Source organism: Tachysurus fulvidraco, chromosome 24 (assembly GCF_022655615.1).
Source record: "Tachysurus fulvidraco isolate hzauxx_2018 chromosome 24, HZAU_PFXX_2.0, whole genome shotgun sequence".
Taxonomy (NCBI): Eukaryota; Metazoa; Chordata; class Actinopteri; order Siluriformes; family Bagridae; genus Tachysurus; species Tachysurus fulvidraco.
In genome coordinates this window covers 5,259,293-5,271,506 of record NC_062541.1, presented here as the reverse complement: position 1 = coordinate 5,271,506, position 12,214 = coordinate 5,259,293, and the positions used below count along the sequence as shown (strand labels likewise).

Sequence of the window (12,214 nt, the reverse complement as noted above, 5' to 3'; positions counted from 1 at the left end):
GTTTGGATTGGGTCTAGTGAACATGTTGTTGATTTAGCTGTAGTAATAAGTTTATCTAACTCTTCCTGTCCTGTACTTGTAAAGCTCTGTACGGCCTTAGGTGAGATTGTGTCACTAGTTGCTCTCATATGTTGAGCGTGACCTATTTTATTCCTGATACTTTCAATTTTATCAGTGAAGAATTTCATAAAATCCTCACTACTGAACTCTGATGGAATAGTGTGTGTTTTTTTTGTTAAACTAGCCAGTAACTGTGCTAAATAAAAACCTGGGATTGTTCTGGTTATTTTCTATGAGTTTGCTCAGGTGCTCAGCCCTAGCAGCTTTTAGAGCCTGTCTGTAGCTGGACATACTGTCCTTATACGCAATTCTAAAAACCTCTAATTTAGTTTTTCTCCATTTCCGTTCTAGGTTACGGGTCTCCCTCTTGAGGGTATGAGTATAACTATTATACCACGGTGCAAGTGTTTTATCTCTAACCTTCTGTAATCTGACTGGGGCAACAGTGTCTAATGTGCTAGTGAATATAGTCTATGCTGCAACTTCAAAAGTATTTTAATGATATTAGTTGTGAATAAATTGTGCTTTAAAAATTTGTGAAATCTTGTGTTTATTAAGTGTGACAATGGAGATCACTAATAACAACTGGCAAGAAGGTGGATGTATAAATGTATTTACTCACTCACTCATTTTCTACCGCTTACTTCTCAGGTCACGGGCATCAAGGCAGGATACACCCTAGACGGAGTGCCAACCCAACACAGGGCACACACACACACACACACTCTCATTCACTCACACACTACAATTTCCAGAGATGCCAATCAACCTACCATGCATGTCTTTGGCAGAGGTGGGAAGTAACGGAGTAAAAATACTTCGTTACTGTACTTAAGTACATTTTTCTGGTATCAGTACTTTACTCCACTATTTATTTTTACGTTTTACTTTTACTCATTACATTTTTACACAAATATCTGTACTTTTTACTTCTTACATTTTCAAAACGGACTCGTTACTTTTAGTATTATTTCTTCTCATTCAGCGCTGTTTCCAGCCTATCATCCTATCAGTGTGCGGCTTTTTCCCCATGTGACTGGTGTACTGTATTATTTACTGGCTATCAGACATAGACTAAGGATAGCGGAGCTAACAATGAGCAGCACGCCTACAAAAGGAATGGCTAATGTTAATTCAGAGGGAGTCACTGATGTTAAAATAACTAACAACGAGGACATTTCTGAACACACATGGCCATATATGAGGGAGATGTTTGAAATAATCGGCGTCAAAAAGGATTCCTGGCGAATGCGTTGCGAATTGTGTCAACCAGGGGCGGTTCTAGCCCTTTTTTAGGGTGGCTTCAGCCCCCTGTCTGTAATCTCATCCACCCTAAAACTATAAGTATAATTTTTACTTTCATAAATAAACAATAAAAAATACGTTAAAATGTCGTCGATGGGAAAGAAAATTATTTATCAGTTTGATCCAAGAGTTTGATCCGATTTTTTTTTACTTTGCTTTTATTCCATACTTTTACACGCGCGCTGTAGTCTTTGAAAAGTGCGTCTGAGAACTGAGAAGCACAGGTACGCGCAGCGTGCACGCGCAGTCAGAGCTGGAGGCGTTTATCTATAACGTTAATCGGCGGAAAGACGCAAAGACGGCAACCAAAAGCAGTGAAATGTCACTATTCTTATTACCAGAGTTGTCATATAATATATAATATAGAACTCTTCTTGTTTTAAATTCTCATTGAGGGCTAAGCCCCCTAAAGATGAATTCCTAGAAACGCCCCTGGTGTCAACCCAAAAAACATGAAGTGCTTAATTTAATTAACATTAATTTTGTCATTTATAAAACATCACAATAATTTTGAGTTGTTTTCAAGGACAGAGCAGGAATCTCCCTACATTTTGGGATATGGCCTTGGTGATACACTTGGTATACATTATATTTCCAAAAGTATTGGGTCACCTGACCTTTCCTGCTATATGTGGTTGTTTTCTGATCTCATCCCTACTGAACACCTTTGGGATGAATGTGAACGCTGACTCCACCCTACATCACCTACATCATTGCCTGCCTTTCGTAACACTCTTGTGGCTGATGAACACAAATATCCATCAGCACACTCCAAAATTATATATACATATACAATGAATGTTTTATATATATAAATATAGAAAGTGAGGAAATCCAAGGAGACATTAGGCTCAGTGAGGAAGAGGAAGAGATGGAAAGGGAGGTACAAGAAGAGATGAGTCAAGAAAAGGATAGAGAGATAACAGAGGAAGGAGCTGCAATCCTTGTTGGCCTTACAATTTCCAACAGACCCAACTCATGTTGATCAGCTAAAAATACAGGTTAATAGCGACTACATACAGTTCTGCTGCTCTCTTGGGCCATGATAGCTAGTAGCTGGCTTTCCAAAAAATCCATAGGGACAGTCTTTTCAGAGCCAGTGTTATGCTGGTAACAAATGGTTGGAATAGTCTCTGGAAAAAGATACGATGTACCTCTTCAGTTGTCGTCTCTTTTTGACAGTAGACTAAAGACAGAAGAAGTTTAAAGTCAGGACTGCATGGAGAACAAGTGGAGTTGTCAAATGGAGGAAGGCTGTTTAAAAGATCCATGAGCACTCAGCCACTAAAGCTCAAAAAAGATCAGTATGGTGAGGTGGGCCAACTATAGAAAAGGGCCTTTAGTTGAAGCTTTTAAAGCGCAGGCTGCAGAATGTGGGTTACAAAATGAAAAAGAAAGACAGAAGAACAGAGAAATTCTGTTTTGCTTAATAGACATCACAGTATATTTGGCAAGACAAGGGCTGGCATTTAGCGGACATGACGAAAGCAGCACCAGTTCTAACAGAGGAAACTTCCTTGAGCTTGTGCACCTCTTAGCAGAATATGACAGTGTCTTCAGAATGCATCTTGAGCGTTTACAGATCACTCAATCACAAAAGAAGGCACAGGTGACACTTTTATCCAACAGGACCCAAAATGACCTGATATGATCTCTTGGAACACAAGTGAGAAATGTCATTCTGAAAGAGATTACCGAGGCCAAGATATTTTCAATTCTTCTGGATGAAACTACAGATGTGTCACACTCCGAGCAAGTATTCTTTGTTGTCCGGTTCGTCCATGACATGCAAACAAACGAGCGCTTCATCCAAATGTGTCAGCTTAAATCAACCACTGGCCAAAACCTTTGAGGAAGTGGTAATGTCCCTTCTTTCAGAAAATGGGTTGAATGCTGAAAATATCCGGGGCCAAGGTTACGACGGTGCAGCCAACTTGAGTGCTTGTTACAAAGGGCTACAGGCTAGAATTCAGAGGCAAAATGAAAAAGCCCTCTTTGTGCACTGCCATGCACACTGTTTAAACTTAGTGTTAGTGGAGACTGCTAAATCAAGCCCCCATTTTGTGCATTTTTTAAATTTGGTAGAGAGGCTCTACACCTTCCTGTCTTCTTCCAGCAAGCGTCATGCTGCATTCATATAAATGCAAAAGTTGTTGTATGCAGGAGAGAAAACCTGGGAATTAAAAGCTGAGTGACACAAGCTGGGCCTGTCGTGAAAATGCCTTAAAAGCACTTATACAGCTGTTGAGAAAAATCTCAGACAGCAATCCACCAAATCCAGCTGCAGGTGATGCTCTGATGTTGTTTCCCAGCATAAATTTTGAGTTTATGCTTTGTAGCCACCCCAGTGTTTCAGGAGACTGCTGTTGCCTCAGCTGCTCTTCAGCGTAAAGATGTGGATCTAGCAGTGTCATACACATTGGTGGAAGGTGTGCTAAAAAGGCTTCAAGAACTGAGGACAGAAAGTGAATTCAAGGTTGTTTTTGAAAAAGCAAAGGAGCGGGCTGAGGCTGCTGGAATTGAGTGTCCTGACAAAATACCTGGTGAGTCAAGACCCAGAAAAATACCTGCAAGGTATAAGTACAGTTCCAAGTCAACAGGAGAAGACCATCACCCTGAGAATTTGGAGGAGTTCTACCGAACCAGGGTGTACTACACCTTTTTGGATACCATTACTCAAGAGATGCTCAGACAATTCAAAGGAAAGGATAATAGTTCAACTGGCATTATCATCAAATGCTTACACAGTCTGACAGTAGCATCCAAATGGTCAAAAGGAGTAGAACCTGGTGATGCTGAACTTGTCAGAACAGTTAGTAAGTTCTACAGGATTGAGGAAGAGAGGGTCTTCACAGAACTTAGTGTTTCATGCATCCTACTCCTTCACCAAACGTAATGTCCAGGAAATGCTAAAGTGCTTATAAGACAATGAGATTGAGTCTGTTTTCCCCTCTCTTTCTGAAATCCTAAAAATTTATGCAACATTGCCTGTCTCCACTTCTAGAGTTGAGAGGTCATTTTCTAAGTTAAAATTTGTGAAATCTAGTCTTCGAAGTCTGTGTAATGAAGAGAGGCTTTCTGACTTACTGCTGCTCTCCATTGAGGCACTCCAATTAATCGTGATGAAGTCATTCAAATATTTAAAAAGACAGCAGAAAGACGAATACTGATTTAAATACAGGTAATTTCGTAAATAAGTTAAAATCTGTACAAAAATACATTTGGTTATGTTTATTGAAGTAATATTTTTGTCTTTTTTTTTAGTGCCCCTTTTGGTCCTTCTGCCCCTGCCCCATTGCAGGTCTGTGCACGCCACTGTTCTTTAATTCTGTGTAAGTTTCAAACCGAACAACGGTTTGGAGCCGATAAGGAGTCGACACCATGGACTGGGGAACCGACCTGTGGGTGAGTTAAAACTAACACATCATAGGTTCTTTAATGCTTTATCTCCTCTCCATAAACCAAAAAGCATCTTTCAAGCATCTTTTAACGTTTCTCTGTTTTCCGTCAAATGCTTTCTGTCTCTATGGTGAACAGATATTTTACTGAAATTAGGTGTTTTACTGAAATTAGGTGTTTTAGTTCAGTGGTCCAACATTCATCAGAGCCATCATTTTTGGACTTAGTCAAAAATCTCTAGTTGTTGAAATATTTCCCCAAAATGAGAATGTTTGCATTATTACTTTGCCCAATACTGATACTGTTATATATATTTACATATATTTTCTATATTGCTGTCATGAGTATAATTAGTATTAGTGTTTTTGTGCTGTATGTATGTGTGATTTGTTTCAAAACAACCCCAAACACTACGCTAATGAATACTAATGCTGAAGTCATGAATCAGTATGGTTGTAAATTTAAATATATATCTCCAGCTTGTTTTAAAATATCTATTATAACACTTCAAACTTATCAAATGCACCAAAGTTAAAATGGATTTTTAATTTCAGAGAACACAACGCCCATTTTTTCTTTAGAAACAGGTTCCTCCTAAGAGATCACATAACGGATTTCCTGTTGCCACTTTCTTTTTTGCTCAGTGCAGGTTCAAACCTGATGCAGACCTGAGAACAGTTTAAGTTTGCCACATGTGGACCTACTGCTGTATACACAGCCTTTTTTAATTCATCATAATTATCATTTTTGTCACCTGTAGATCTTCAAGTTCAATTGGACCATGCTGTACCTTACTCAGCTAACCGGCATGGTCCTTCTCACACTCGTAAATGGTGGTAAGTTGCCATGCTTCCATCTCTACACGATTGCAGCAGATCATTTCTTGTGTGTATTTCTTCTTCTTGTGAAATGATAGCTGTAGACTGTAGAATGTTGAATCGTGGTTATTTATTTAAAAGTATATTTCACAGTAACTATGTCCTAAAACGAATACTGTTTCTATGTGGCAGAAAAGGAATATATTTATTGTGACATTCAGGGGCGGTTCTAGGATTTCCTCTTTAGGGGGTTTTAGCCCTCAGTGAGAATTTAAAACAAGAAGAGTTTTATATTATATATTATATGACTACATAGTAAGCCAAAAGCTATGGTATTATTTAAAATGGCAAAAGTGGACACCAAAATTTTATGCATGATGTAATGATGCCAGTCTTGAATCAAATCAGTTCATGTATGTGTGCATTCTCTACAAATAGTGTGTCCAATGAATACAATCATTAATAAACAAATATTCACAAGACAAAGACCAAATCAATAAATGTTATTTTTATTTAGTATTGAATGGATTGTTAAAATTTTGTTTGTGCTATCAACTCTGGTAATGAAAATTAGTGAAATTTCACTGCTTTTGGTTTCCGTCTTTGAGGCTTTCCGCTGATTAACGTTATAGATAAATGCCTCCAGCTCTGACTGGGCGTGCCTGAGCTTCTCCGTTCAAATAAAGCAGACAGCTGATGACACACTTTTAAGTAAAAAAAAATCGCTCTTGGATCAAACTGATAAATCATTTTCTTTCCCATCAATGACATGTCCTTCATTTTAACGTAATTTTTTATTTTTTATTTATAAAAGTAAAAATTATACTTTTAGTTTTAGGGTGGCTGAGATCACAGACAAGGGGGCTGGAGCCACCCTAAAAATGGTCTAGAACCGCATTTAATGCATATTTACTTTAATGTGGACAGTCATTTTGGGCCATTGTACTTAGGCATCCTGCTATTTGTTCATCCGTGTCAGGGTCTCACATTTGAGGCAGAAATACACCTTGGATGGAGTCAATTAAAGGGAATCACACTCAGTCATGTCTAGGGCCACTTTATCGAACCCTGCCTAAATCCCACACAAGTGCAAAGAAATGTGCTATATTTTCTTCTGACAGAGTTTTACTCATCATACCTCTAGTCTGTGACCTATCGAACCAGTATTAATGTATTTATTGATGGCGGATGCTTCAAAACACGGCCCTTCACACTGCACACGACCAGTATTGTATAAAGTATTAGAAAGCAATACTTGAGTAAAAGTACAAGTATTGTAGCAGAAAAAGACTTTAGTAGAAGTGAAAGTCACCTTTTAGAATATTACTCAAGTAAAAGTCTTAAAGTATCTGATATTTACTGTACTTAAGTATCAAAAGTCATTTTCTGATATTAAATGTACTTAAGTATTTGAAGTAAAAAGTAAAATTTCAGTGATTTTCGTTAGGCATAAGATCAGGGGCGGTTCTAGGGTTTTAATCTTTAGGGGGTTTGAGCCCTCAGTGAGAATTTAAAACAAGAAGAGTTTTATATTATATATTATATGACTACATAGTAAGTCAATAGTTATGATATTATTAAATGGCAAAAGTGGACACCAAAATTTTATGCATGATGTAATGATGCCAGTTCATGTATGTGTGCATTCTCTACGAACAGTGTGTCCAATGAATGCAGTCATTAATAAACAAATATTCACAAGACAAAGACCGAATCAATAAATGTTATTTTTATTTAGTATTGATATTGCATTAATATTTTGTTTGTGCTGCAACTCTGGTAATAAGAATAGTGACATTTCACTGCTTTTGGTTGCCGCCTTTGCTTCTTTCCGCCGATTAACATTATAGATAAACGCCTCCAGCTCTGACTGCGCGTGCACGCTGCGCGTACCTGTGCTTCTCCGTAGCGCGCGCGGACGTGCGTAATGCAATCTAGGAGCAGTGATTCACCAAACCTCCCTTATTACAGTCGCACACATTTCTGCTGATTTTATTTTGTAGTAACGAGTAACGAAGACGCTTAGTGGAAATATAACGGAGTAAAAGTATACATTTTATCTAGGAAATGTAGTGGAGTAAAAGTGAAAGTTGACATAAATTTAAATAGCGAAGTACAGATACGTGACATTTCTACTTAAGTACGGTAACGAAGTATTTTTACTTCGTTACATTACAACACTGCACACGACAAACGGACACGACTGTCGTATTTCGCCCCTAGTGGCAGTCGCACAGAATGTGCAATATGATCGTGTAGACGTCAACATGGGAGAGAAGCTAAATTCTCGTGACACCCGAAAATAACCACGAAAATCTTCCCCATTAAAGCGCAACTTTTGCACTAAACGGTGATCCTCGCCGAGACTTTTTCTCCGAGTCAGGTAGTGTTTTCTCCAAACTGATTTGAAATATTTTCTTTTGCGTCTCCAGTAAAGGAGAGCAAAAGCAAGAGCCTGTATTCTCTCTCCATTTATCATGGTGAATGAATCAATGAAGAAGTAAATACAAACAATCAATACACACACTCCCTTCACACTGGACACGACATACGGAAACGACTGTCGGATTTCGCCCCCTAGTGACAGTCACACGCAATGTGCAATATGATCGTGTAGACGTCAACATGGGAGAGAAGCTAATTCTCGCGATCTCGGAAAAACCAATACTGTATGTTACGTCTCTAGAATTATACAGAGATGTTTACAGGAAAAATGAAGCATGGCAGCGAGTTGCCGAGATTGTCGGTCTTTTAAAATAATACAGTATAAATATTAATAATTTTTTATTTTTTCAAAAACAATGTATTTAAAACAAAAAGATTGTTTTTGATAAAGTTTAAAAATTACATTGTTATTGATAAAAAGTAATAAATTATTCATATTTATATGGCATTATTTTTAATGTTGTGTCCATGTTTCCTCAAATTTTTCGCGCTCTTTCTGGTTGTATTTGTATTTATTGTTGTATTGATTGTTTGTATTTACTCCTTCATTAATGAATTAATTAATTCATTCATTCACCATGATAAATGGAGAGAGAATACAGGCTCATGCTTTTGCTCTGCTTTACTGGAGACGCAAAAGAAAATATTGCAAATCAGTGTGGAGAAAACACTACCTGACTCGGCGAGTCACGGCGAGTATCCATGCTTCATTTTTTCTGTTAACATCTCTGTATGATTCTAGAGACGTATCATACAGTATTGGGTTTTCCGAGACCCTGAGAAAGCGTCTCTCCCATGTTGACGTGTACACGATCATATTGCACATTCCGTGCGACTGTCACTAGTCGTTTCCGTGTGCGGTGTGAAGGCGGCTTTAGACATCTGCTAAATGCCGTAAATTTAAATAAAACAAGGTGTAGGTTAGACTTACAACTATACAAGAAACTATAACTTTTTGAAGTTTTTCACATTTTTTTCAAGTGTTTTCAAAATGAAATGACCAATTTCTAAATAGAGTAATTTGTTTTGCAGATGGTTGTCCCATTACAATTCAGCCTGCTAAACTAGTGGTAGAGTTTGGTGCTTCTGCCACAGCTAACTGTTCCACAACCATCACCCATGAAGGAATGGGTTGGGAGGCATTGAGTGGAGCAGTGGATCTAACAAGAGACGTCCAGTTCCTTATCTGGAGGGTAGAGAGTCTGAAACACTGGGACACACAGCCAATATGCTACATCAATGCACACGAGCAGTGCCAATCCAAGCTCCCAGTTACTGTTTACAGTGAGTCGTATGTTACCCGCTGAGTTTGAGATATAATAATGTTTACCCTGAATGCTTTATATATGATATATAGAAAACGTCTGCTCTTTCTCCACAGAACGTCCAGAGCAGGTGTTGATCAGCACCAAGAATCACACAGGGCCAATGATTGAGGGCAAACAGTACAATCTCGAGTGTTATGTTCAGAATGTTGCTCCTGTTAATTTCCTCACTGTCAACTGGTACAAAGGACAACCAGGACAGCTAGTGAAAAGTGTACAATTTAATAACAATTCCTCCAAAACACCAGTAAACCGTTCTACTGAACTCAACATCTCGACCAGCAAAGAAGATGATGGAGTTCAGTACAGATGTGAGGCAAAGCTGGAACTAGGGCCAGAAGGGCCTCAACCTCCTCCTATAAAGACATCAGATCCTCTCAACATTATAGTGTACTGTGAGTGTTTCATAGAGTCTGTAGGCTCTACATATCTACATATTTTAATATTGCATTTTTCCAGGTTATTTAATCTTTTCAGTCTAGAAATGTAGGAAAATTCTAGAAATGTTCTTCTCGGATTGAATTTTGTCACATTGGTTTATTTTTCAGACAAAACTGTAATATCACAAGTTTAGATTGATGTGTTAATTTTAAAATTATTAGTTGCTATAGTAACAACTCAAGCACAGTGTTTTCAGGCTACGAAACCAAGAACAGCAAACGATTTCCTAAATTTGTTGAACAATTTCAGGAAGTGTGAGTCTTTTGAGAAGTGGTGCAAGGGAAATTTAGGCAGGCAATTTAAGCAAGCACAGGACAAAACTGTTTGTTTATTAACTTTAATGTCATAGGTGTTAAAAACCATTAGACCCCCAACAATGTGTTTAAGTTGGTTTTAAAAGGAAAGGAGACTAATCAATAGAACTTCAGTAGAAACATGCAGTTGAATTTGAACATGGATTGCTTAACAACCAGGGAACGGCTTCTAGAGAACTACTTTAAGTATTTTAAAACAGCATGTCGGTATATCGAGTATTAATCATTACGATACAGCAGCTTAAGCAGTGCTTCTGTAAAACAAATCACAGTTATGTGTATAAGACTAAAACATATTTGTTTGATTTCATGAACAAAATAAAAGTTGCACTTTTGGCTCAGTATTTGTGACATGATGTTTCAGTCTCAAACTTTGTCCATAGATGGTCCAGAAATTCAGCCAGTCACACCCTCAGAAGTGGTGAAAGCAGGCAATGACTTGTCTCTGAACTGCACTGCAGAAGGAAATCCAGAGCCTCAAGTGAGCTGGAGCTTTCAAAACCAAACTAAGGCCACTGGGAGGCGGCAGGCAATTCTAAACCTTTCTAAAGCCAAGTCTGCTGATGCTGGTGAATATTTGTGCAATGCTTCTAATGAATTTGGGAGCAAAACAAGGACAGTCTCACTGACAGTAGAAGGTACGTCTGATGTCAAGTGTAAATGTAGGCTAGAAAATACCATGCCATCAGCACAGGCAAATGATTTAGTTTAACTTATTAAATTTCTTTAAAAAATTTACTTTGTTAAAGACAATGTTATGTAGCATGCATTACTGACTAACTTGAGTCTTGTCTTTTTTCTATTTTCTTTACAGAAAGCAACATGCAAACAATAATAATCTGTGTTGTGGTTGTACTTCTGATTTTTATCCCTATTGGAATTTACACTTTTTTCAAGTGCAGATGATCTGAAAGTTGCACCATACAGACTAATGGTGATGTCTCTGTCATTATTGAAGTAGTGATGTTACCGGTGTTGTAATGTAACGGAGTACAACCTACCAGTGGTTTTACCAGTGGTTTAGTCGGGGCCATATGCACGTATACGGAGTATGCTTACTTTTTTCCCCAGGGCTGTTTGCGTATAACGACTTCTATGGCTTAATATTAGCGTATACCCACTTGTTTTGCTGCTTAAAACGTCCATAATTTACCCTCGTTTTTTCTTCCCTTTTAACTGCGTCGCATTTTTAACTTTGTTGTAATTGGTTCACTTTAATTTGAATTCCGCCCCCTTTCACCGCCCCCGACAGCTGTTGATAACAAACTTTACCGAGCGTTTACAGGGAGGAGAGTTTACTTCATCCACAGAAGCTGGTGTCATGCTGAAGCAGTCTTAAGTAAAGTTGGCCGCATATTCACAGATTCGAGTTTCCCGAGTCAATAACTCCTGAGCTAAAAGCTGTTACTACACAAAAAACACCTCTTTTCTATCGTAGTAATGTAGAGAGGCAGACACAACACAATTTTCCTCAAAATCAGCTTTCCTCTGTGGCTGACAAAAAAGCGAATACTAAAAAATAGTCAATAACTTCACTGCAATACACTGTACCAGGGGCAGTTCTAGGATTTCATCTTTAGGGGGGTTTAGCCATCAGTGAGAATTTAAAACAAGAAGAGTTTTATATTATATATTATATGACTATAGTAAGCCAAGAGTGGTATGGTAATGGTATTATTTAAAATGGCAAAAGTGGACACCAAAATTTTATGCATGATGTAATGATGCCAGTCTTGAATCAAATCAGTTTATGTATGTGTGCATTCTCTACAAACAGTGTGTCCAATTAATGCAGTCATTAATAAAAGGATATTCACAAGACAAATACCAAATAAATAAATGTTATTTTTATTTAGTATTGAATGTATTGTTTGCATTAATATTTTGTTTGTGCTATCAATTCTGGTAATGAAAATAGTGAAATTTTACTGCTTTTGGTTGCCGTCTTTGTTGCTTTCCGCCGATTATCTGCAAATAAAGCAGACTAAAAAAGGCCTAGAACCGCCCCTGCACTGTACTGTCACCAAATTCAGCTCACACATCACTTGGAGAAATGTCTTTTTTGTATCATTTTTATGATTGTTCATAATAAAAAACAAAACAATAA

The 12,214-nt window shown here is 37.8% G+C and overlaps 1 protein-coding gene across 2 annotated transcripts in view; it reads left to right on the top strand.

Annotated features, from left to right (window-relative positions):
* icam5 (intercellular adhesion molecule 5) overlaps positions 1–12,214 on the top strand; it is a 29,089-nt gene extending 16,875 nt beyond the window's left edge. The window contains exons 1-5 of one of the 2 annotated variants that reach the window (XM_027155106.2): positions 5,383–5,600; positions 9,060–9,311; positions 9,409–9,747; positions 10,491–10,745; positions 10,922–12,214. In XM_027155106.2, coding sequence (XP_027010907.2) covers positions 5,546–5,600; positions 9,060–9,311; positions 9,409–9,747; positions 10,491–10,745; positions 10,922–11,013 — 993 coding nt within the window. In that variant the 5' untranslated portion in view covers positions 5,383–5,545 and the 3' untranslated portion in view covers positions 11,014–12,214. Of the gene's footprint in view, positions 1–5,382; positions 5,601–9,059; positions 9,312–9,408; positions 9,748–10,490; positions 10,746–10,921 lie in introns of those variants that run through there. The other variant, XM_047807795.1, reaches the window with a different exon arrangement.